We start from the raw sequence: 25,064 nt of genomic DNA, 5'->3' as shown, positions 1-25,064 counted from the left end.
TTCCAAAAATATGGAAGCTGTAAATATGCTTAGTTCTCACGATTATCAACGTTTGTAATCATGCCCGAATTATAAAAACTAAATGATTGTTCCAAAACGCGTATTTTATACCTAGAATACGATTATTTAAATATTGTTTGCATTGCAATAATAATGGTAATCATGTGCATTAGGAAAGTAACAAAGCACGCTTCTATCATGTTAAATATTTGCAGATATGCGGTGGTAAACCAGTTATGCCATCAAATTTGCAAAAGAACCACGAAAAACAGCTAAAAGCTGCAAATAACAAATTGAAACAACTTAGAGATGTTTGTCCTTTGATGGCAGACGAATTTCAACAACGATATGAAAACGAGATTGAAGATATACGAGACAGCTTCGAAGCACGTAACGACAGATATTGGAAAATGTTTTCAGGTACCGTTGCCGGTGCAATGACTGGAGCAGCGATAGGTGCAGGATTTGGAGTTGGAGTTGTTCTCGGACCTGTCGGCATAGGTGTCGGCGTAGTAGTGGGTAGCGTTGTCGGAGGTGTTGGTGCTTATATGGGAGGAAAAAAGCTTCTATAACTTTCCGCAGATGACCAAAATTCATGAGTTTTAAGGACCAATTTAATTTATATTGCATTGTACCTTGTATATTAAATTTCATAGCTATCTCGGCATTTCCTTCTTATGATGCTGTTTTTCCAATTAAGTCCTAAATTAATTTAGTTGACTTGATAAAAATACCTTTTTGCGCTAGCATTTAAATTTTATTGTGATAATTTAGTTTCCACCTCAGTTACAAACTAGTTTACTCGATGGCTTATTTTTGTGCTCTAATATACAAAAAAGATCGCAAATTACTTTTTGGGAAAAAAGTAAAACGACACAGATCATCAGTCATTAGTTTTTCATGTTGATGATAGCATAAAATATGTTTTTCTTAATCGGATTTAGGAATTTATACCTTTTATTGGGATGTTTAAAACCATTACTTGAAAGATGTAAGTTGTGGACCGACGTAAATAACGCCTTTGTTGCTCTTGTTCCATATCATCATCGAAATTGTTTACAGCATGAGATGTATTTTTTCGATTGTATCTAAAACTCAAAAATGTACATTTGGTCACAAACAAACAAAATAAAGCTTTGCTTGCAAATTGTATTCTTTTGACCAGCGGTTCCCAAACTGGGGCCCGCGGACCTTTAGGGGTCCGTGAAGCAATTTTGCGGGGTCCCCGAAAGGGTTGACGTGCCTCTATAGTCTTATTTGGCGTCAATTTGTGTCACTGAATAGGTTTAAATCAAAGTACAATTAGAGATCCACTGCCTCCATTACTATACAATAGATAGCCTTTATTGCATGACAACTACCAAGAATGCAATTGTTTGCGCACTATCGTAATGTTTTCTGTCTTGTCTGTGATGTCACAAACCGTCTTTGGATCGTTGTTATGTGTAATTTTGCATAACTAATAAGCTAAAATTCTGTAAATCAACTTTCGTATTGCTAAAATACACCTTCAGGCTTAAGGTCCGCGAGTCCTCGATATAATGGCAAAGTGACCGTTTCGAAAAAACAATGAAAAAGTTTGAAAACCACTAAGTTAGAAAGTTGTTACATTAAAAAGAATCGTGACTGCACTAGTGTACTAGAAGAAACAATGGTTTTGCATTTTTCCTATAGCATTCTTTGATTTTTATAGGGCCGCGAAATATCAAAATAATTGCAAAGGGTCCACCAGGCAAAATTTTTAGAAAAGTTTGGGAACCGCTGCTTTTGACAACTAGTAGAACAATTTCAGACCAGGAACTGTGTTATCATAAGTTTACGGCAACTTTATCACATTTTAAATTAAGATGGATCATAGAAAACAACAACATAGGAATGGCAACATTATTGTTGCTTTATTTTCGTAACGCGTGAATATCAGCGGTTAGAAACAACCGTGGGTTTTATGATGTGTGGTAAAAAAGCAAGTTTTATTTCCAAAATTGTCACATTACCTTTTTAAAAAAAGTTACGAAATTACTTGTCCACACTAAAAATGACTCTTTTCCGGCAAGCACAACCCGAAATATGTTTGTGTAACGGTCGACAGAACGCTTTCTTTAGGCAACACCTCACAAACATGACAAACAAAATAAAAACAAGGAACGTTCTGATTCGCAAACTTTTTGCTGTTCAACTACAAAACAACAGAAAATATCATTTTTAACTTACAAGTGGAGTGTAACAAGTACTGGAAAAAAGATAGCCGATCAAATTTTAGGTAATCAAATTTTAATCTCAAACGTCCCTTTGCCAAGATGTGAATCAGCATTCCGACATGAATGGGTTGCAGTAAATCGTTTTCGATCACACCATTGCCGTACAGCCTGTGTAGACTACACAAATAGGGAACAGTTTCAAATTATTACTGCCCCTACTGTAAAAAAATCTGTTTTACTCACATTGTAAGTCTTGTTTTTGTGGCGAATTTTAATCTTTCCTTTCACGTTTTATTTATGATGCTTTTTTTGATTACTTTTCCATTTACACCAGCGGTTCCCAAACTGGGGTCCGCGGTCCTTTAGGGGTCCGTGAGGCCATTTTGGGGGGACCGCGAAGCGGTTGAAGTAATTCTGTAATCTTATTTGGCGTCAGTTTGTGCCACTAAATAAGTTTAAATCAAAGTAGAATTGAGAATCAACTGTCTTCATTGCTTAACAATAGCCTTTATTGAATGACAACTAACAAAAATGTAATTGTTCGCGCACAATTGTAGTGCATTTGTCTTGTCTGTGATATCACAAGCTGTGTTTGGATGACTTTTATGCGCAATTTTGCATAACTAGCTAAAATCCTGAAATCAACAGTCGTTTTTATGAAATACATATTTAGGCTCAAGGACCGCGAGCCCTCAAAATAATGGCAAAGGGCCCGTTTTGAAAAAAATATGAAAAAGTTTGGGAACCGCTGATTTACACTTATGTTCACTTATGCTTTCACGTTACGTGGTTATATTTTTGTTTGTATCATCAGATTCATCACACATCTTCATGCACATAAATGTTTTCAGTTTGTGATTTACTTAAGTGTTTTGCGTATTAGTCTGACCACAGAGTAAATTTACTCATTTGTTGTACACGACTATGCTTTTTCTATGTTTTATACATGTTGTTTCTGTCGATACCTGGATGTGCCTGGGATTTGCGTCTTTTTGAATTCGGTGTATTTTTAAATTTCATTTTTGCAATTACATGGATGCTTATTTCAGAGCACTAATTACTTTATGATTAATTTCGATTCTGATGTTTCGCCCACGAGATGGTTGTACACCGACGTTCCAACTGGTTTTGAAAGAAACAAAACACATATAAATAAATAAAAAGGTTTTTTTTTGTTTTGACGTATGACCCTGCTGTGGTATTACTCTTTAAGGTTTTTTAACATTAAGTGACTTAATGACTTAATTTAAGTCTAATATAGTCATTTTTCTACAACGAAAAGTGTCCTAAAACACGTCATACATGCTCTTTTACGCCTCTAGTGTCATTTGGGTGTGACATACTTCGACGCCACAAAGACATAGTATTCTTGTGTGTGACGATGTTGCCAGTGGTAGGGTAATATTTTCTTCTTGTGTTTGTAACTGGCAGGTTAAGAAGTTGTAGGTTAAGACCAAACTAAAGAGTAATGCTTCTTTAGATTGAAACAGATAACAAATAAGTATACATTTAATCAAACGGATTTTGGTGCACTTGTCTCTCAAAACAAATAGGTTAACTTAAAACCCTAACTTAAAAACGACAAACATTAAAAAATGTTTTTTTACTAATGGCAAAATGCTGAATTTATTCAACCGCTATTTCCATTAGTCAGGCGAGGGTGACTATATGAACCCCACAGCGCACTTAAATGACAACTTAACAAATAGAATGGAAAACGTATAGGGCTATCAGCCGTGAAGCAAAATCAAAGAAATGTTTTTACTCATATTATTGCTTCACGCAACTAACTGTCTTCATGCTTTTACATACTGATTTAAAAGTTATTTGTTATACACTGTTTTCTCATTTGCACTTTACCCAACGAAATCAAGCATTGTATAGAAATGGGATTGCGACAGTAACATATATGTTATACAGCAGTGGTCGGCAACCGCCGGTCCGCGGCCCGATACCGGTCCGCGAGGGTTTCGTTACCGGGCCGTATAAATGTTTAGGTTAGATGTTACAAAACGTTTGGCCCATGTATCCCGGGGATGATAAACTAATTTAAGCGTTTTTATTGCTAAATATTTGTACTTTTTTGAAGACCGGTCCGCGATAAAATTTTAGTTTCAAAAACGGTCCGCCGTTCACAAAAGGTTGCCGACCCCTGTTATACAGAACATGTATACAGAACAAAATAGTTTGTTCCCTCCCTCGGTTGTGGCTCCAAGTGCAGTCATTCGTGTTATTTTTTAAATGGTTTATGCACTTGTATTGCCGCAGTACTCTGGGCTGAGTTTAACTGAAGAATGGTAACTTACAGCTTCGCTGCGCTTGAAAGATATTGCGGCAACAGACCAACTTGCAGTAGTCATAGTTTTAAAAGTATGGCTCAATTTTGCAATGTTTTGCGAATTTGAAAAACCTTAAAACGAGTGAAAATGTATTGAAAATGTATCACGCTTTGTGCAATCGTGATTAAAAACATAGCATATGTCGTTCAGCCGATCGTACTTAAATAGTAGGCTTTATAAAATTAGATTTATAGAGCTAATATGTTAGTATTTATGCTAATATGTGATCATCAAACAACTGTTTGTTTGAAAGAATTGTACATAAAGAGATATTTCTCCATTAGTAAAAACGAACTGCCGCTTAATAGAAAACTTTTTCGAGACGCAACATCACATGATATAGCAGAAAGTGTGCGACCGTCAATTGTAGCGCTTTGTGTAATGGTCAGTAAAAACATAACATCCATTACTCAACAAACGTAAAGACTAGGGTTAGGCTTTATCAATAGAGCTATAATGGATCAAAAGTATATTTGTATTGATGAAACTATTGGATCATGTGAAGTAGTTTCTGACAATTGCTTACGTAAAGAATTTTGTTTTTAGTAGTTGGTTGCAAAGCAATGCAGGATAAAGATAAGGATATTTATAAGGCTGTTCAACTCGTATTTCCTGATCCCGTAAATTTCGGATCGTTTTGCATCAACAATGAAGAAATCGAAAGGATCTTTGGTCATCCGGATGTTGCCAACACACCGGTTGCTATTTACTCTGTCACTGGAGCATTTCGAAAAGGAAAATCTGTTATGCTTAACTTGTTCTTGAAATATCTGTGGGCGGATAAAAAACAAAAGGTATACTTAAATATTAACGTTTAAAACATTAAAAATGCAGCAAACATTAAATTTGTGTTCAGAAAAAATGCTGGTTCGAAAAGGAAAAAGACAACTTAAGCAAAGGATTTTTTTGGCAAGGCGGACGTAATAAAGTAACGGAAGGCATATGGATATGGGATGAACCATTTTTCAAAGAAACACCGGACGGAAAAGTAACGTATTGTAGTTTGCTGTTGGGATTTACATTTACGTTCCAATTCAAGTGGTACAAATCTGTACACTATCATGCAAAAAAACAAACAAGTAAATAAAAACGAAATATTGCTTTAGTTTAAGCATATTACTTGAGGACAATTGCGTTTCATATGGCTGGTCATTTGGTAAAATATTCATTTCATTTTGAAAAAGGCGTTTGTATCACAAGGGCAATATAACCATTCCGATATCGCTATGTCAGAACGACAAAGTCATTTTTACTCCGATTTAGCAAGATCAAAAGCATTTATTACTCTTAATTATGCCAATCGAAACAAGGGTCATTCTGATACAACCAAATAAGAACGAAAATGTTACTCTCGATCGGATATAGCTAAATCAGAAAGTGAATGTTATTTCGATTTAACATTGAACCGTGACGACTAGGATTAGGTCAGACCATTCAGCAACTACAGGGTGCAACAGCGGTGAAAAGGAAATGCGGTTTTAAAACTGAATTTAGGGGGGTTACTTCTGTTTTTATTTGGACGTATCTGATACAATATCATACCAAACCAGCAATATACGAAGTAAAACACAACGTTTTCAGTTGTTTTGTGCCTTCATACTCGGTGTATAACAAGTGTAGCGAGTCGATCACCTGGATGCGACTGGTCGATTACATATTCACCTTCCAATATTTCAACATTGTTTATAGGTCCAAAATTGTTTATATATTTTTCAGAATGGCCAAGTTGTATCATGGTCTGTTGCACATTTGAATAAAAGAAAGACCGTACCACTTTCATTATAATAGCTTTACCAATATTCTGGTCCTTGCAAAATCAAAATGGCATTTCCGTCTGATTCAGCAGAATTATTTTTGGTCATGTTGCCTTTCAAATTATTTTTGTCGCAAGGAAAGCCACCGACAAGAAAACATAAAAGCATTTTTCCTATTCAGGTCCTATTAATTTGCAAATTGCATGTTAGAGTGAAGAAAAGGCTAATTAACAAACAATGTTATTGTCAGGTGGCCATATTTCTAATGGACACCCAGGGTTCATTTGATTCTTCATCATCGATGACTGGTACCTCGGTTATATTTGCACTCAGCACCCTCATAAGTTCGCTGCAAATTTACAACGTAATGGACCAAATTCAGGAGGATTCGCTGCAAAATCTCCAAGTGCAAACCTTTGTGAAAAAATACAGATCAAGTTTATTTTTAGACTTTTTTAGTACAAATACACTTATAACACATTTGCTCAAATTTATTTTTGCAGCTGTTTGTTGAATACGGAAAGATCATTAAAGCTGAATTAAAAAGTTCGGAATATCAGTTTCAGGTTTGAAATTTTTGTTTATTTTTTATCACATAAATTTGTACGACTTTAAAGTTTGAGTAACTCAATTGACAATCAAAAGTTTTTGACTTTCATTCAGGATCTATTGTTTCTGGTGCGTGATTGGTCGGATACCGACGTACCTCTTGGTTTTGAAGGCGGCCAAATACATTTGAATGAAGTGCTTCAACTAAAAGTTGACCACCATGATTTGAGCTCTGTCAGAGAAACCATTCGTCTGGTTTTTGAGAAGGTTTCATGCTGTTTGCTTCCGTCGCCTGGCGAAAAAGTGATAGTGCGAGGAATAAGTGATGGAAACAATTTAAAACTCGGAGATATTTAAGAGATCTTTACATGTTTCAGCAAATCGCGACAAAATCTTTTTCATTACAATTTTAGATGTAAAACCGAAGTTTTACAAACGGTACATTCGATAGTGTGGCGAATTTTTAGCACTTTCACCGTTTGTAATAATGAGTAACTCCTTTATTTTCACACACCTACGTGCACTTATAATCGTTTTGTTCGAAGCGTTGCCTATTGGGTATCCTGGCACTTAGGCTAACTCTGTTATTATTGTTGTGTTCAATTGGTTTGTTTTGCTAATCATATTTTCACTACATCATATTTCCATGGCATATATCTTGTTTTACCACCCGTTATTATTGTTGTGTTTAATCGGTTTGTTTTGCCAATCATATTTTCACTATATCATATTTCCACGGCATATATCTTGTTTTACCACACACTGTTAATATCTTGTTTTACTACACACCATTCACCTATTTGTTTTATATTGTAGTAGTTGTCTTATCTCCGTTTTTATGATCGCCCTTTCCCCGCCACTAGTTTACGCTTGATTGACACCCTATCGTTACCCGGGTGTGCCTTTGGTCGTCACGTGATTGTTTCTTCCACGTACGTGGCCGCGTCGCACGTGCGAGTAAAATAATGAAGGTCAGTCTTCCTCTGGGCGCCGTGCGAGTAACACCGTGTTGTTTTGTGTCGTGTATTTGCTGGCGTTGACGGAACTTGTCGAATTCGGAGTTGTTTTATGCGAATGCTTTTTATTGTTTTATTTAAACTAGGCGCCCATTAGTGAAACCAGTTTGTGGTCTCTCTTTGGCTTAGTGGTGAGCCGTTATTGCAGGGTTCGGGCCGTTTCCGAATTAGGCAGGCAGTTTTGGTTTTAAAGGTACAGAATTAGGCTTAAGGGGTTGATTGGAGTTTAATATCGCCACTGGAAAGATCTCTTAGCCGAATTCTCAAAGCTGCCGAAATAATTCCGTAACAATAGCAACAAACATTTTCTCTGGGAAGAATATTGTTACAAAAAACATCAACAAACAAGCGGTAACAGGAACAGATCTAATTAATTCGGTGTTAGAATACTTTGCAGTAATTCAAAGTGGAAAAATGCCAAACGTTGGAACCATCATGCAGGCATGTATTGCTTTATTGAGTTGATTAAAGCTTAAAGTTCAGAATTCTCTCTATGGACAGGCGACAACAAAAGCTACAATTGTGGCTATTATCAACAATTGCAAAAAAATTACCAACATCAAATGAACGAGATGAAACATTTTTTCGAGTCAATTAACTCTTTCCTTTTTAACTGTTAATTTAAATTAACTCTAAGCATTTTCGTTCTCATGCACAGGAATGTAAGGAATACATTAGTGATACCGAGCTGACAAACATCCACAACAAACACAAGGCGGAAGTGATAAAAAAATACAACGAACAACCAAAGTTCGGAGACCAGGAGTTTGTAAATACATATCAGAAACACTTGGAGGAACTTATGGACCAAATGTTTTTTCTAATTTACAAGCTAAAAAACGACGTATACATGGTTAGTACAACAAATGCCTTTGTTAGGAAATATGTAATGCGATAATATATTGTTGTGTATGAAACTTGGCGCGGTTGGTTGCGCGAAATATCTTCCTGTGCCACGATGGGATTAATTAGCCACGCAAACACCTTCTGGTACAACCTAACAGCGGTATAACTGGGGCAATGGTGGTGGCGATTTACGATTTCCATGTACTACACGGGTGGCGTGGGTCCTGCCCAATTGGCGTAGGCGAAAATCGATGTGCGTGGCCACTTCGCGGCCTCCGATTGGCTGGAATGCTTGACGTCACTTGACGTCGAATATATTCCCAAAAGCCTCGCGGGTTTGTTGCCAGCGTTTCTCGGGTTGATCCCAATAAAAGTACTGGACCGAATCAAGCTCTCCCGAGAAACGGTGCCCAGTTCGAGTTTGAATAAACTCGTCGCTTACTGCGGACGCTCAATGTAATCTGGTGTTCAGAAAACAATTCTCTGTAACTGTCTAAATTTGCATCTATATCCAATGATCCAGACGGTTGAGGGTTTTCGAATGTATTTGATAAATCCGAATATGAGATAGCATTTTCGATAATATTCATCGTTGGCAGAACAGTGATACAAATCAGTTGATTTCTTATTCAAATAGAATGTAATTAACATTAACAGCAATTAACAATAGGAATTGCAAAGAAGACAAAAGAAAGGAACCGTTAAACATGTATTGAATCTCCAAAATAAAACCTAACTAAACATTTATTTATTCTGATAAATGTTACCGCCAACGCTAGTGTCTATACAGTAAAGGCACTGTTCATCTAAGTTTAATTAACAGATAAACTAATTTGTCTTCATTAGTCCCTATGAGTCGCTAGGGTTTCTGCGGGATTTCGGTTGCCGCTTTCCCGCAGAATGACCGGCCGCTTGCCTTATCCGCTACATTGCCGCGTGCTAAAATTCCGTTCCCTCATTTTTTATGAGCCCTATTTCTGGTTATATGCTTGTTGTACATTTATCTTGGTATTTACATTTTATCTCGAGTCGGCTAACCGCCGGCGCGTGCAGGCCGGTTATATTGGCCGCGGTTAACCGGAGGCGCTATATATACATAAATCTTTGCTCGGCTGCGTCGCGAAAAAGTCGAATGGTCTGGCGCAGGGGTCGCCAACCCGCAGCTCCGGAGCCGCATGCGGCTCTTTGATCCCTCTGATGCGGCTCAGTTTTTGAATTTACCAAATGTTGTACATTTGAATAAAAATTATGTGACGATTATGCCGAACACAAAAGTCGAACACGAAAATTGAAGTGCAGGAGCATGACTGTACTCGCTTGTTGTAGTTACCTGCCAGGTTTTTTTTAAGGTTTGGTTTGGGTGACCGCTAAGTAGTTTTAAGAGACCGCAAGTGTTTCATTTAAATACCAAAAAATAGCCATTTCCAAATTTTGGGAAACCGCTGCAGAAATTGGGGGAACCGAAATGGTTCCCCAAAACACCTTTGAAAAAACACTGGTACCTGCAACCCCATCTCTATACCATCAAACGTGAAGTCTGAAAGACGCAAACTGGCGGCGCACAGGTTAATACGCAATATGAGACTATACTGTTTTGTTTGCAGTGTGTGTGCGCGCGTAATAATAGCTGTTTGTTAATTGTACGTAACAAACGCGTTAACAAAGGAATACAAATCTGCAAAAACAGAATATGCAACGCTACGTATACCAGTGTGTCTAATATGCAATGAAACACTAAAAACATAAGACTAAAAACGTTTTGCATTTTATTTTAAATTTAAACGACTTTGTGGCTCCCAGTGTTTTTTTTACAACGTGAAACTGGTCCGAGTGGCTCTTTGAGTAGTAAAGGTTGGCGACCCCTGGCCTGGCGCGCCTGACCCATACACAGACATAAAAAAAACTTGATTGGTATTCGTCCCCGGGAGTGTCCTGGGTTCGAACCCCGTGAAAAAAAAGAAAAAGTCCAAACGCTTCAAGTTAAAGTGACACACTTCGTCGTTTTTTTAGCCTAGTCTAAGTTGACGCAGGTTTTCCTTTTCTTTTGCTCCTGCCTATCCAAACGTTAACAAAAATGGCAACTCTCACCAAAATCGCGGTTTATATAACTTACAAATGTGTGAAGGGATTTCCCACCGATATGAGCGGTAAAGTGGACATTCGTTGGTCAGAAGGAACTCGGCGCCGTCGCAATGTATATTGTGTGACGCTTTGGTATATACATTTTGGTACATTTATTTTCTCTTTGGTAAACCTGCTTTAATATAACTTATATTATCAAACTAATTACCTTTTTGTTTCAGGGTCAAATAAAAGCCCAAATTCGCAACTTTTTAGATCAGGCCAAAGAAATGTACAGAAACAAAATGGAAAACGTGGGTATACTAAACACAAATGAAACAAATTGATCATAGTAAAACGGCACGTCCCTAAAACCAGAAACTACGTTTAAAGGCAGAATCTCAGTAAAAAGTGTTCTAACCCCAGAGAAAACAACCACGGTTTTTTTCTTTACGCTAATCCTTCTTTACGCTAATAAAATGTTATTTTAGTCTATCACCAGTGAATCATACGTTGAAAACAGTTTGTTGGCTGACACTAATCAACAAATTTCTAAAAATGTAATTGACTGGTTCAAGCAAAATACTGCTCAGTTTCCACATGAGATAAGACTATCGTATCAGGACAATATTGAGCATTGGATAGAAAACGAATTTCAAAAAATTGATCAAAAGAACACAAACAAACAAGTAAGAGTAATTAACTTTAGCGTGGTGTTACAGTTTCAGCGTGGTATATTTCTTGTTTGTTAAACGTTCATCAGTTTACAAATGTTTATCATTAAATTATTCGGTTTGATTTTAAGCTTTTTTGTTAAATAAGTTTCGTTATGTGTTCAATCATCACACCAAATTGTAAGTAAAGTTTAAATTACAAGATGACATAAAATTATAATTATTTAGCTTGCTGCAATTTCAAAGCTACAACGAAGGAGGGTCGAAGCATTCGAAATTTACATGGAAATTATTGAGGCAGTAAGTATTTGTTACTCAATAATGTTACTACATTTCACCAATAGCAATAAAAATGTATCTTTTTACTCGATAATAACACAACAGTTTTATTTCTTTGCTTAATGAACAAGTTGGTGACAATTAACATTTAATTTAAAAAAAAAATACAGAACACACGCCAATACACCGAAAAGCTTGATGAAATTCATGAAGAAGCCAAATCGGAAGCAATAAAGGCCTTCGAAGATGAAGATAACACTGAAGCAAGCAACGATTTTATGCGTGTAAAGAAACAGTTGAATGATGATTTAAAGAATTATTTCTGTACAATATTCAAGAAAAATAAAGACAATAAGGTATAATAGTTAACATAGCATTTGTCAACAACTGTCTAGGTTAGCCTTGATTCGTTCTTACCACTTTTAATTGAATTTCAGAATCGTCTCATCGAAATTGCTTGGATGTGTTTGAGCAAGTTAAAAGAAAATTACGGATCTTTTATGCACAAAGTAGGTTTTTTTAGCAGACAAGGTATAAATTAGGTTTCTTAAATCGGGGACCTTCAAAACGTTCCGTACAGCCTTGAATATAATTTTAATAACTAGGTTTATAAAATATGATGTTTTTAGGAGGTTACGCAAAATAATTTTTATTCTGAGAGGATTTAACAAAATCTTTAGCAGTGATTCCTAACCTAAAAATATTTTAACAGTTGTGCGATGGAAAATACATAAAATTATCACTTCTGGAAGATGAGCACAAGAAACAAAAGGAAAAGGCCAAAACCGAAATTCACCAGCTTATGGAGGATTGTCCGCAGATCAGAGACGAGTTTCTCAAGAAATGTGACGAGGAACTTGAAAATCTGTTCCACAGAATCAAGAAAATGAACGAGATAATGAATAAGACAACTAAGCGTAGAATAATGTCGGCTAATGTTACATATTTTGCAGCAATTGGTGCCGGCTTAGGATCTTTGACTGGGCCCATCGGTTTAGGTATCGGTGCAGCAGTGGGTGCGGCAATGGGTGCTGTAGTTGGTTCAGTGATCGCCAAAAAATTAGACAAGTAAATTCCGGCCTGTAAACTCGTTATCTTTTTGGGAGCTGTACATTCTTCGCTACTGATCATACAAATATGCCGTGAAAACTTAAATTATGATTATTTTCTATATTTAGTTGTTACTAAACACCCTTGCTTATATGATTGCATAGCACATGCAGTATGTTAAAATACCGTTAAAATAAAACGTTAAAATACCGCCGACTATTCAAACGTTAAAATACCGCCGACTTTCTCTCGTTGCTGATGTACTTCTGTTGTTTTCGTATATGCTTCGTGCAAAACATAAATTCTTCGGATACTTCTGATACCATAACATCTTAAAGTAGACCAAAGAGTATTTAAAACATGAGATGAAACTTCGGCAAGTCACGTAACTATTTGCACTGTTAAGCCATAGATAACTTAATTCACTAGATGCGCAACTCGGCGAAATCGCTCAGACAGGTCACGCTTGAATGAACCAGTACACATTGGCTTCTTTACAATGGCGGGCAATGGGTGAAGAGTGAAGATATTGGCAAAAAATAGCAATTTATTGTATTAAACGTCAAATCACTTTGGAATTGAAGTGATAATAAACTTGCAGGTTACGTAAGTGTCATGTATCTCTTGTATTTTATTCGTTTTTAGAAGTTTATTGTGTGTTTTAAAAGGATCACTAACCGTTTTTGTTTGATTGATTTTGTATGTTAAATATACCATGGACAAGACTAAATTCTCGTATTTGTGATTTAGTTGTATTTCTGTGTAATAGCTAGGTTAGCCACACCGTGCCAGCCAATGGCAAAAAATCTTTGTTTAAAATTGGCAATCCTGAATTTAAAAGCTACTCTGATATGAAGAAACATTACAGCAACTTACAAAAATGTGTGCTCTCATTGCGTGACCCAACTTAGGGAGACATAATACATGCTTCATAAAGAAACGTAATATTAATTTCCTTTTAACCCACTTCTGTTGTCAAAATCAAACAGTAATTCTTTTAGAGCATTCATATGTGAAGATCAATTTGAAAAAAACGATCTGCTGATTATTGGTTGCAGAAAAAAGTTTAAAATTGGTGCTTTGCCATCCCAAAAAATTCCTAAACAGCAGTACAGGTCAAAATTGGTAACATTGCCCATGAACATATAAATGTTTATTACAGCTAAAATCATTTGTTGTGGCCAAGACAAGCAGAAAAGCACCATTTGACAGAAAGGTTCTTTCATAAGTTAAACACCACAGCGTTAAAAGTGTTGAGAAAGCTTTTAAACAATTAGGTCCTCAGCTGAAAGTTAGTACACACTTCTTAAGTTAACAATTCATTTTAAACAACAAGTTGTACAATATTTAGAAAAGTGGTCATTTCATAGAAAAGGCAAGTACCTTTTGGTAGAACAATATTAAAATAAAATTGTTAAAGCATACATAAGGTAGAGTTATGTTTATTATGAATTAATCAGGGTTTCTGTATGTTATAATTTTTGTGGTAGACTTTGCATTTCAAGCAATGTTGAGGTTAAATGGGCTCCATTTTATGGATGGTGAGTTAAACCATTATCCTTGGGTATTACTCCATTGAGAAAATCAACTTTAAATGCATTTTTAAGTATAACACCTGCTTTTAAAACAAGATAGTTTTTACCATTAGGCTTTTATTGTTTTTTTTTGCATCATTACAGGGGAGTTGGATAACTTTAAACTTTGTACGGGAGTAAGCAGGAAAAAACAAGAATATTAACAAACATGTCATACAAGCATGGAACGCCCTGACAGGCACAACCATAATTCGCTCACCTCACTGCAATGTAGCCAGTAGATATGGCAACACATTTAAAACTAGATCACCTAATATTCAAACACAGTAACAGAAAAAGGGCCGGTAATGTGTAAAATGTGTGCAAAGTATGGCAAAAAATGGAACGCAACAGAGTGCAGCAAATGAAATCCAGTGCAACTAGTGAAGAAGAATTGGTAACAGTGGATGACCGAATTCATTAGGATATCTTGGTATGCAGATTCAAATGTTTCTCATTTAATTTTGGAACAGTAATGTGTCATTTCCCATCTGCAGGATTTGGTTGAAAGTCAAAAACACTCACTAATGAGTGGCAAGCCTCATTTTATAAAAATGCAATGTAAAAATGCTTCAAAGACCATTAATCGGAGACGGTACCACCCTGATGTGGTTCATTGGGCAATTGAGTTGTTTGCTAGAGCTCCAGCAGCGTATAATCATCTCAGAACCAGTGGTGTTCTTATATTGCCATCATCACGTACTTTACAGTAGTACAGGTATAAGTTGCAATTTTACACATAATTTTTTGAACTGACATATCATCACACAATCCTAAAAAACACTGTATGGTAGATTGTTAAAAATATTGGCTCTGGTGCATGTGGTATCAACCAATTGGCAGTCAATGCTCTGTGGATGCAAAGTTAGTTAACAGCAGCAATTTATGCACTTTTTCATGTTTTTTTAATTTATTATTTTCATGTAGTCAAGAAAATTGGTATTCTAGGAAGGCCACTTAGTTGGATTTATTGACTACGGGGCCAGAAATGCAGACACCATAATGGCAACCCATATATGTAGCAAGGTGGTACACATATGCAAATTGTGCAATTCAGCGAATTCAAAGTCCAAACTTGCTACATAAATAAGGTTAATTGCCATTTTTTTATGATATTATTCAGAAAATTCCAAAAACTAAAACATTTTTATCAAACTAAACGCCGCAGCTCAAAAAACTATCGACAAGACGACAAAATATGTGTATGTTCTTACCAATGCACACGAAATGTGTACTTGTTCATTCGAGCGTGCAACGTCTGAAGGAAGGCAAAACCAATATATTCGCGTTCGTGGTAATTAAATTAGATTTGTTAAAATAAAAATGTTTAAAAAATACATCAACAAAACATAACTACACATTAAAAGCTACATCTTGTTCTATGTAGTAATTCACCCTAGAGATTTTTTTTAATATTTAGTCGGCAGACGAGTTGCGCATCTAGTGGTAAGCACTTTTTTCCAAGGAATGCAGCCTGACTACGGTAACTATAGCCAGGTGATTGTTTCCGTCATGGTAGTTGGTTTCAATTTGGCGCGTGGTGATACCATAGTATACTAACATGGTAGTCCAGCTCCTCTTTTCCTCTCGTTTCTTTTATTATCCTGCGCATTTCGGTTACGCATGAATAACACTGCACGTCGCTTGAAGTTTTGTATGAGGTACATGGTAAACAGCTAGTTTTGAAAAGCCGCTGGCGACAAATCTGTGTCTGTTTTAAAGTTTTTTAGTTATTGGGTTTATTGTTTAATGTATGTAGAGCTATTAAAACGTTTTTAGCTTTCAATTGTATGAACTCTTTAAAGTATATTTTTAAAAACTTATAGACAGGCATCTTTTTTGTAAGAATTGCTTTAAAATTGCGGCAATGAACCGAATTGGCGAGGCAAGGTTTTTCAGCATGTTACTACACTAGCCAACATGTCCTATGTCTTATCATCATGTGCGCTGATGAGACCTTACAAGTCAAAACAGTGAGCAGTATTTGCAGCTTACTTATCATCTATCTATTGGCTTATTAATCATATTGTCATCACTTTGGTTCCCCAGCAGTTGCTTAGGCATTAAAAATCAGTTTTTTTTCTGTGGTTTATACCCATTTGTGGTATTGAACAGATTTGGTGAGGAATTAATGTTCTGCCTGTTACTTCCAACAAACTGGAGGGCCATCAGATGGCTACACTAACCAATATGGCATATGTCTTTTAATCAGCTGTACTGATGAGACCTTATAGGTCGAAACAGTGTGCACTGTTTACTTCTACAGCTTCTGTTTTCAAAATCCTATAATTAGTAAATCACTTGGCTTTATACTGCACTCGGATACGATTTTCATAGTAGCCTACTGTTAGCTATAACATTATTATTAAAAAGCTAACATAAAGTAGTTTCATATTTTGTAATTTGAAAAAAGAAGCACATTTGTGCAGAAAGTACAGGCACTTTTGACAGTCATTTTGATTTATTTTTCAGAGCTCCTCTTTTAGACCTTTGGAACATTTTAGAAAAGAGCTTTTTGGCAAACGTGAACGACAAGACATGAATAAATAAATCCACGAATATTAAAACCTATTGGGTACTTTCTCTTTATCCATATCAACTTTCAGAATATCACATGTCCTATTTTGGAAACTTTCATAATGAGGATCATAGAAAACTTTTGCAATACACAAAAAAAGTCTAGCTTGTTGGTTGGCTAAAAAACTTTCTCTCATTTCAGGTACACACTTTGAGAAAGTTGAAGTAACTCTAATGAAGGATAAGTGAGACTTCCAGGCCCTTGCTCCATAAAAGAAACCAGCTGGCCCTGCGATTGCATGGTGGACAACTTGCTAACAATTTTACTTACTTTTGCAAAATTGTTTTTTGCCTTGAACAAAACATCACCTTCCAAATACTTTAAACTCCATGTTACTTATCACAGTATTTGACTGTTTTTCTGCACCACTTTATTAGTTGTTTATGATGTCTAGAAATTGTTTTTGTACCTTGATTTTTTTTCAAATAAACTTTTTGCTTCACATCACTCTTTTGCATGGTTTCTCATCTAATCAGTTCTTTTAGGAAAAATCTACCTCTTGTTGACAGTTTAAAATGAGTAACTTTGGAAAAAATATGGTCTTCGTTTAAGCTTGACTTTCCGTCTGTCCGGATCGAGTTCCTGGTCGGGGTCAAAGTCGTTAAACATCAGTTTATTAAAAATGCAGTCAGTTTGGAAAAGTTCCATTTTCACCAGACTTTAGTTTGATCCGTAACAAGCTTTATGCACCCTTGAATATGTTAGGTAAAACCACGCTAAAATCACTTCAACGCGGTTAAAGAAGGACTAAAAGGCAAAAAAACTCAGTAAATTCCCTCCAACAGCATAATTCCAACCAAACGTAGTAATATTACACATGGTAGATGCATACAACCGACCACACACGCACAGTTTTGTCATTTTCCTGCTCTTAAGGCACCCAACTCAATGCAAGCATCCGACAAGCGTGCAGAGTTAATCAAGCGTGACGGTAACAATAGCTGGACTACCATGTTAGTATACTATGGTGATACCGGTTTTGTTGCTTCTTGTTATAATGTGACATGTAGTCTGCACCAACTATTTTTGTTAAAAAAACTTTACGGATAACATTTTGAATTGTAATTTATTTTGCGCAAAGTCGCGAACATCGTCTGCAACCTGTTTAATATCACACAATGTATTTTTGTTTGTTTGTTTAGAAAGACTGTAGCCTATAAAGAACAGCTACACTGTACTATAGTTTACTAAAATTTTAAAATATTTTATAGTATACTAAAATAGTATAATACAGGTCATGTGCCCTTTAAGTCTACAGCATCAAGTCAGCCACTGGTGAAAGCATTTGGTTCTGATGGGCGAAACCTTTTTTCCTGACTGACATGCCATGACCATCACCATTGGGAACATATTGCTCAACTTTAACAATTTTGCCTGCCAATTACAAAAGCAACAAAATGGTGTTGAAATCAGGGACAAGAAATCAACCAATAAGTGTGAGGTAGGTATCAGATGGCAGAACACAAACATATTTTTTGTGTCAGATTAAGAACAGACATAAATAACAGAAACTTCACAAGTTAACAGAAAAAAACCCTAATTTTTGAAAGGATTTTGCTTCATCAAAAATGTCCAGTTAACCAAAGACCCTTGCCTTAAAAAATGAATACTCACTCAAAATAGTACACACTGTGTTCCTCATAAAAACTTAACTTTTAGTTGCTAATTTTACTAATTTAGAAAGTTCAGGTTTTTACATCAATATTGATTCTGAATTTATAAACAGATCTCATAAACAAGTAAAAGATGCTTCTTGCAATGAGGTGGTGTTTACACAAGATGATAGCATCAACAAGAAATTTGGTCAGTTACTATTGTCATCCAGTGAGTGCATGGTGTTTATGACTGAAAAAAGTGCAACTTCTAGAAATACTTAAAAACATTTTTTTTCTATTTTCTAATACAGATTTTGTTGGTTGCAGACTTGCAGTACACTTTCTTTCTGTGCAACCCACTCTCACATAAAATCTCCAGCATGCACGCCTGTGTTATCGGGCTGATAATTGTGCGCAGGTATTTTTGCAGTGTATATGGCTATACTAAATTTTCTTCCAATGTACAAAATTTTTTGCTCATACAATATGTAAATCTGTTGCCATGGTAGTTTTATTTTTGTTGAAAAGGTTTAGTATTTCTTTAGCAATGTCTACATCAGGGGTTCTTAACCAAGGGTTCTCGTACCCCCAAGGGGTGTGAGAACTGTTCCTAGGGGGTGCGGGGATGCTGAATCATTAAGGTTGGTTAGATCTATTCTATATAATTAAGAAACCCAGGGGGGTGCAAAAAAAAAGAAAAAAGGTTAAGAACCACTGGTCTACATTCTACAGGCAGTCAGAATAAAGATTACATATTGTCTGGGTGTTGGTTATTACCCATTGATAAATTAATCATTTCTCCAACCAATTAGAACTTGGTTGTCGAATACAGTAGTACAAACATTTTTTTTTTCTTGTATGATATTTACCACAAATGACATTTGAAGATAGTTTATATAATGGAAGCTGTTTTTATGCATGCTGAGTGCAGATTTTTTTCCTGGGTTATTTTTACATTTTGTGAGGAAGACTCAGTTAAGGTTTAATTAACATCAGGAGCTAAATATACCAATAACTTGAGGTTTTTGACAAACCTGCCACATTGACAAACCTGCCACATCTTTCAGCAAATGTGTTTTTGGTATTTTTGTTGGTAAAAACCTTCTCACTACGGTCAAATTTTACTGTACCTATTTCAATCAGGTCGAAACAGTGTGCACTGTCTGCAGCTTATTTCAATCAAATTGTATACTTTCAGTTTAATATTGTAATAAAAATGAATATTCCTTATTTTCTTTCTGAAGTTTTTGAAAAACTGATGTTTGTTTATTGATTCATTTACAATACAATTTCAAAATCAATATGATTACCTAATTTGCCTTTTTAATGACAGTCACAGGCTTGTACTCCATATAACTAAAGGACTCATATTTTATGTGTGTTTAATTTATGAATAAAACAGCCTTTTGCAATGCACTGGCACAAACAGTAAAATGTTACAAAACAGAAATGTGAAAGAGAATGTGAAACATGGATTTTTTTGTTTAAAACAAAAATATGGCTTCTTTAGTTACAATTGTATGATTAAATGCTTTTTTAATAAAATCGCAAACATGTTTGCTTCAAACTAGCCAGTAAACTGTGTTTTATGTTAGGATATTAATGCATGATCAAAACATTGTGTATGGTGTAGTAGGTTCTGGGTGGAGTTTATACCAAAAATAAAAAGGCATTTGCACAGCTTTGTGGTCTTCATTTCTCAGAAAAAGTTTCCATTTAAAAAGGGAGAACAGTTCCGTTTTGTTAGTCATTTAAGTCGCAATATGGCTGGGTCTCCCAACTGTGTTAAAAATTCGATGTTGAATAAAATAGTTCGAGTATATATATTAAAAAAACAGGACAGTGAAGTTCATGAGTAGGAGCAAAACTTCATCAGAATCAACCCTAACATTGAATCTTTTATATGGGAGTGTTTATACGCATTTAATGTTTAATAAGTACCTCAAACTCCTTTTGAGAGCGTACACAATATAACTTAACCTACCTAAAACCAAGAACACAAACTGGCGCCAGTTTGTTTACAACGGTATGTGACGTCATAATGCGTACATTTTTATTCATGGTAGTCAGGCTGCATTCCTTGGAAAAAAGTGCTTACCGCATCTAGTGAATTAAGTTATCTATGGTTAAGCTCAATTTAGTTTCGTACGTTGTTCCGCTTCAGTGCATGGAAGTTTTGCATGTTTTTCGCTGAAATTGTATGTACAGGATAGCAGAATGCAAGCTAATAAAAAACGCAATAATCGGTCGTCAGAATTTAATTGTTAGCCGAAGAATGATGTTACATTTGTCTTATGGTTGTCGTATTTTTGTAAAACCTATAAAAACTGCGATATAAGATGGCTATAATGTGAAACGAGTAAGTCAAAGTTTCAAGACAGTCACTGGTTTGGTTTTCTACAATAAAGCATCTCAGGTATTATGACAAAGTTTTTCAGTTGAGACATTTACTTAGAGTGGCTTATTACCCCAATAAAGTGACATGACTGTGGCAAAATTCACATGTGGTAGTTCCAAATTAGAGAAAATGAAGTTATCTTGCAATGTAATTTGTACGTTTTTTAACTTCTTTAGGATTGCTTGTTTCACAAGATATTTACTTACTGTAGAACTTGTGTTATTTTTTATATTTTGTTATTTTTATGACTAATAAATAAATAGTTTGTCAGGCATGTAAGTATATGAGGGGTTATATTTTTAAAACTTACGAACTTTCCATTAGCAAACAGCTTTGATCATGAAAACAAAATAATATGACAAGGGTGCATGATAACTGGTTGTTTTTTAATACAACATTTTGTAACAAATTTATACTAATATGGTGTGTTATTTTGTATTATTTTACAGATACTTTTGTCTCTTGTTGTTGTATCAATCAGATCTAAATATTAACAATTGGAACATTGTGTGGAGCCAGTATCAAAAATGAAATATAAAGCCATGAACTGTATGAGACATACAATATAAGCAAGGCATGTTTAAAATGTTTTATGTAAAACAGAACACGGAACTTTATCAGTTTGCAATCATTTCCACACAGACTATCAAGCTTTCACTCAGTGGCTCACTCATGTTGGTAGTGTAAGAAGCCTGCTAACCAATATTGTGCTTCATGGACTAAGTGCCTCATGGTGATATCCCTGCGTGCAACTTCTCAGTATTGCTGATTTTTCCTCTGGTGTTCACTGCAAGTTCAGAATAAACAACGAAAAAAAGCTGAACTTGGTCATCTTTTAAGTACAAATTAACTTTTGTCACTTTCTCTAAGTTTAAATCACTTTCTTTTGTGCTGGTTGTTGCCAAATCTTTCTTAACATTGTTTACTGTTGATGGGTATTCAATCTTTGGGTGTTTGTTGCTGTCTTCCAAGAAATAAAACAAAAAACATCAACAATTAAATAGTTGAAAAAAACAAATACAAACTTGTAACAGTGTCCGACAGCTGTGAAAATTTATCTCTTGCAAGTAACATTAAATATAATTTATTATGGCATCCAGATATCACAATGTGTAAACAAAAGAGCCATGTTTATTAAAAAAATAAGTAATTGAACTTTTTCGCCCTGTTAGAGCTCATCAGACTGCCTGGCAGGCAATGAAAGTTCAAGAATGTTAAAAAATCACACTTACCTTTGCTGGTTGCAGAATTTAAAGATTATAACAGAAGCTTTATGAAAGTCATTCTGCACGAAAGGTTTATTTTTGCACGAAATTTTACATTTTTTCGTAAAAACATGTAAAAAGCATGTAAACGCAAAACTTAAGCAAAGACCTAATTTGCTTTATGTTCATAAAGCTTTTTTTTCACAGTTTTGTAATATGGATTTAATCCTTTTGCTTCTTTGTGTATGCCAGCATATATGCTTTGAAATCAGCAATGGCTGACTAAATGAAATCAAGGTCCTTTGCCATCCCGTCCGTAGAAGAGTGCGAATAAACGAAAATAAACTGCATTTGGTACCACCATACTGCTATCACAGTACGCCAGGCCCATTGAAGGCGCTGTACCGAATCAGCCGGTCACCAAGCATTCACCACCATATGGCAAGGCGTAGGCTAGAAAAATCTAGCCTGCGGTGGGATTCGAACTCACGACAAGAGTCTTTCCGGGACTCGCGCTCTACCAACTGAGCTACACAGGCCCAGTGGAGAATCCGCCGAAAGTCGAATCACAAGCACCGTTGCCTGCCTCGTATGCTGCACATGTCAGCTTCGTAGTAGGGGATCGCCAGATTGACCAGTATCAGTTAAGATGAACATAAATTCATAACTGGGATCAGCCCTGAAGCGTCTATGCAGACCAGCGATCACGGCACACTCATATATAAATCACAGTACGCCAGGCCCATTGAAGGCGCTATACCGAATCAGCCGGTCACCAAGCATTCCCATATGGCAAGGCGTAGGCTAGAAAAATCTAGCCTGCGGTGGGATTCGAACTTCAGACGCTTCAGGGCTGATCCCAGTTATGAATTTATGTTCATCTTAACCATACTGCTATAGGCGATATTTTGGCCTTTCGCACTAAATTCGAAATATGGGATGTTAATTACAAACACATAGGCTACGGCTCGTTTTGCGCACTTAACTATAGCAAACTACACACAAAATGTTGAACAAACTTCTATGCACTGAACCGTGACGGAGGACGAAGGAAAAGCCCAAAAAGTCCATTGTTACGTCAGAGGTTCCACTCATGTTTTATAATCTCTTTGAGTAGACGACTTACCAAATGAATTACAATAAACCAGTTGATCTCAACCGGGTTTCAATTTTACTCCAAGAAGGGTAAAGTTTTCACAAATCTTAAATGATAAGAAAAATTTATGGTATTAACAACGTTTTAATAGATAACACACTTTTAATAGCGGAAAAGGACTACCAATTTTCTTCAAAACTATTTACTTACCTTTGTTTGTTATTGTAGACAAGAGGAAAACAAAGTCTCATTAAAGTTCAAGGGTACGAGCATCAATAAGGCTAAGAATTAGAGATGTACCGAATCAGCTAATTTTCGGTTCGACCGAAACCGACAATTCGGTGGTTTGGCGAATAAAATTCGGCCGAATCAACCGAATTATTCATGACGTCACGCAAAGTCATATGTTACGCGTTTGATATGAAAACGTAAGTTTTTCTACTCGGCAAACAGTAGAATACTTGCGTTTCGTCGTCACTTTAGTTCTGTAGGGTTTAACATTGCCTCACTTTAATATTCGCCGATCGGGATTTCAATATTCGGCCATCGGCATTTCAATATTCACTGCGCAGCAATAAATATATGCGTGGGCCATGTTTTGTTGTTAAAACAGGTTGTTTTATTCATTTTGTCCAGTCACAAAAAATTTCTGTAGTTTTAAGTGGTGTATATAACTACATGTACAATTACAAGATAATTTCCGTAAAATAAATCCTACAAGTAAATCTTACCACATGCCCGACTAGCAGTTAATTTCTCTCATCTGGAAAAAAAAACTACAAATAGAGTCTTTTAATTACCCTTATTTTAAATAAAACGATGTTACAAATTTTGATGTCGCTATGGGGATCAGATGTCCCAGCCATGTAAATCTTTGGTCACGTTTTTTTTTCACAGAGTTTGAACCCAGGACGAGAACGAATCCAGATCAAGATGCTTGTGTCTGTACATGGTTCAGGCGCCCTGGACCATTCGGTTTTGAAGCTGGACTAGTGCCCCTTGTGAAGATTCAAAATTCTATTGGGGCGTTGAGAAACATCTGATAATGGAAAGCGGCGACAAGACTTGGTTACATTTTCGTTGGTTCTCAGCTGCTGGTGGCCTATAACTCTATGGACTACTAGTGGTCTATAAGATTTTTTGGGTGGTCTGCACGTAGGGATCGTAGGAATAAACAGATATAATATTGTACCCGATTCATTCGCGGTATCGGTATTTTCTTCTCTACAAACAAAAAAAGTCTGTCACATATTTTGAATTTTTAAAGTGAAAGATGTATTTTACCACGACAAGTCTAAAGTTGCATATTTTATGTTAAAATATGGTCAAAGGGTGAGTTTCCAATTTTTTAGTTCCTTCTTGAGATTCGGCCCCTACATTTATTCAATTACATATACGCAAGTAAAAAATAATAACATTTTCTAAAAACAAGGTCAATCAAAGTCTTGAAGGCGCGTGTTTAAGTAAGGACAATTTTAAAGGGGGAGTCTTGCTATAGCATAGTTTTATAGGAGTCTTGCTAGTGCACAGACACTTTAGGAGAGTTTGACTTTGCTAGTTCGAAAAACGACCTAATTGTAACTGCTTCACAAAGACTTCAAAGGTCCCGGGATTTAATAAATTGCTCGTCCACTAAACCTTTTTTGTCTGAGTTTTACGAGCTTAACTAGATCTGACGTCTTAACACACCTTTTCATGCTCTGTGGATTTGATTTAAAGTATGTTTTATAAATCTCCAACCATGACGAGCACTTCTTCCTAGTGACTTTCTGACATGTCTCATTGATAATAATCGAACTATTAAAGCCATGTACTCAACTTGTAAATAGTGAAGAATAATTATGTAGGCTTT

At 35.9% G+C, this 25,064-nt stretch overlaps 2 protein-coding genes, 1 long non-coding RNA gene and 1 other non-coding gene across 7 annotated transcripts; 3 read left to right on the top strand and 1 right to left on the bottom strand.

Annotated features, from left to right (window-relative positions):
• Nucleotides 1–5,100: 5,100 nt before the first annotated feature.
• On the top strand, nt 5,101–13,496 carry LOC145213048 (atlastin-3-like). Its single transcript, XM_080081290.1, has 12 exons — nt 5,101–5,331; nt 5,394–5,525; nt 6,542–6,697; nt 6,795–6,857; nt 6,955–7,143; nt 8,515–8,709; nt 11,006–11,077; nt 11,255–11,452; nt 11,666–11,737; nt 11,887–12,072; nt 12,154–12,225; nt 12,429–13,496. The coding sequence occupies exons 1-12, from the start codon at nt 5,101–5,103 to the stop codon at nt 12,786–12,788; spliced, it is 1,926 nt and encodes a 641-aa protein (XP_079937416.1). The 3' UTR covers nt 12,789–13,496.
• A 4,423-nt stretch (nt 13,497–17,919) lies between these two features.
• LOC145213890 (uncharacterized) lies at nt 17,920–19,814 on the top strand. Of its 4 annotated transcripts, none has more exons than XM_080082299.1 (3): nt 17,920–18,359; nt 18,645–18,742; nt 18,841–19,814. In XM_080082299.1, exons 1-3 carry the CDS (start codon nt 18,316–18,318, stop codon nt 19,020–19,022), a joined length of 324 nt encoding a protein of 107 aa, XP_079938425.1. In that variant the 5' UTR covers nt 17,920–18,315; the 3' UTR covers nt 19,023–19,814. The 4 variants fall into 4 exon arrangements, with proteins under 4 accessions (XP_079938425.1, XP_079938426.1, XP_079938428.1 ...); XM_080082300.1 differs by having other exon boundaries at nt 17,921–18,359; nt 18,645–18,721; XM_080082302.1 differs by having other exon boundaries at nt 17,921–18,359; nt 18,645–18,721; nt 18,825–19,814.
• An 858-nt stretch (nt 19,815–20,672) lies between these two features.
• Nucleotides 20,673–21,949, top strand: LOC145213892 (uncharacterized). Its single transcript, XR_013856910.1, has 2 exons — nt 20,673–21,485; nt 21,554–21,949. It is a non-coding gene; the product is annotated as an uncharacterized LOC145213892 (long non-coding RNA).
• A 632-nt stretch (nt 21,950–22,581) lies between these two features.
• Trnas-gga (transfer RNA serine (anticodon GGA)) lies at nt 22,582–22,655 on the bottom strand. The gene has a single exon. It is a non-coding gene; the product is annotated as a tRNA-Ser (tRNA).
• Nucleotides 22,656–25,064: the final 2,409 nt, after the last annotated feature.

The sequence above is a fragment of the Phallusia mammillata genome, chromosome 2, assembly GCF_965637545.1.
Source record: "Phallusia mammillata chromosome 2, kaPhaMamm4.hap1.1, whole genome shotgun sequence".
NCBI lineage: Eukaryota > Metazoa > Chordata > Ascidiacea > Phlebobranchia > Ascidiidae > Phallusia > Phallusia mammillata.
This window is presented reverse-complemented; position numbering and strand designations above follow the sequence as displayed.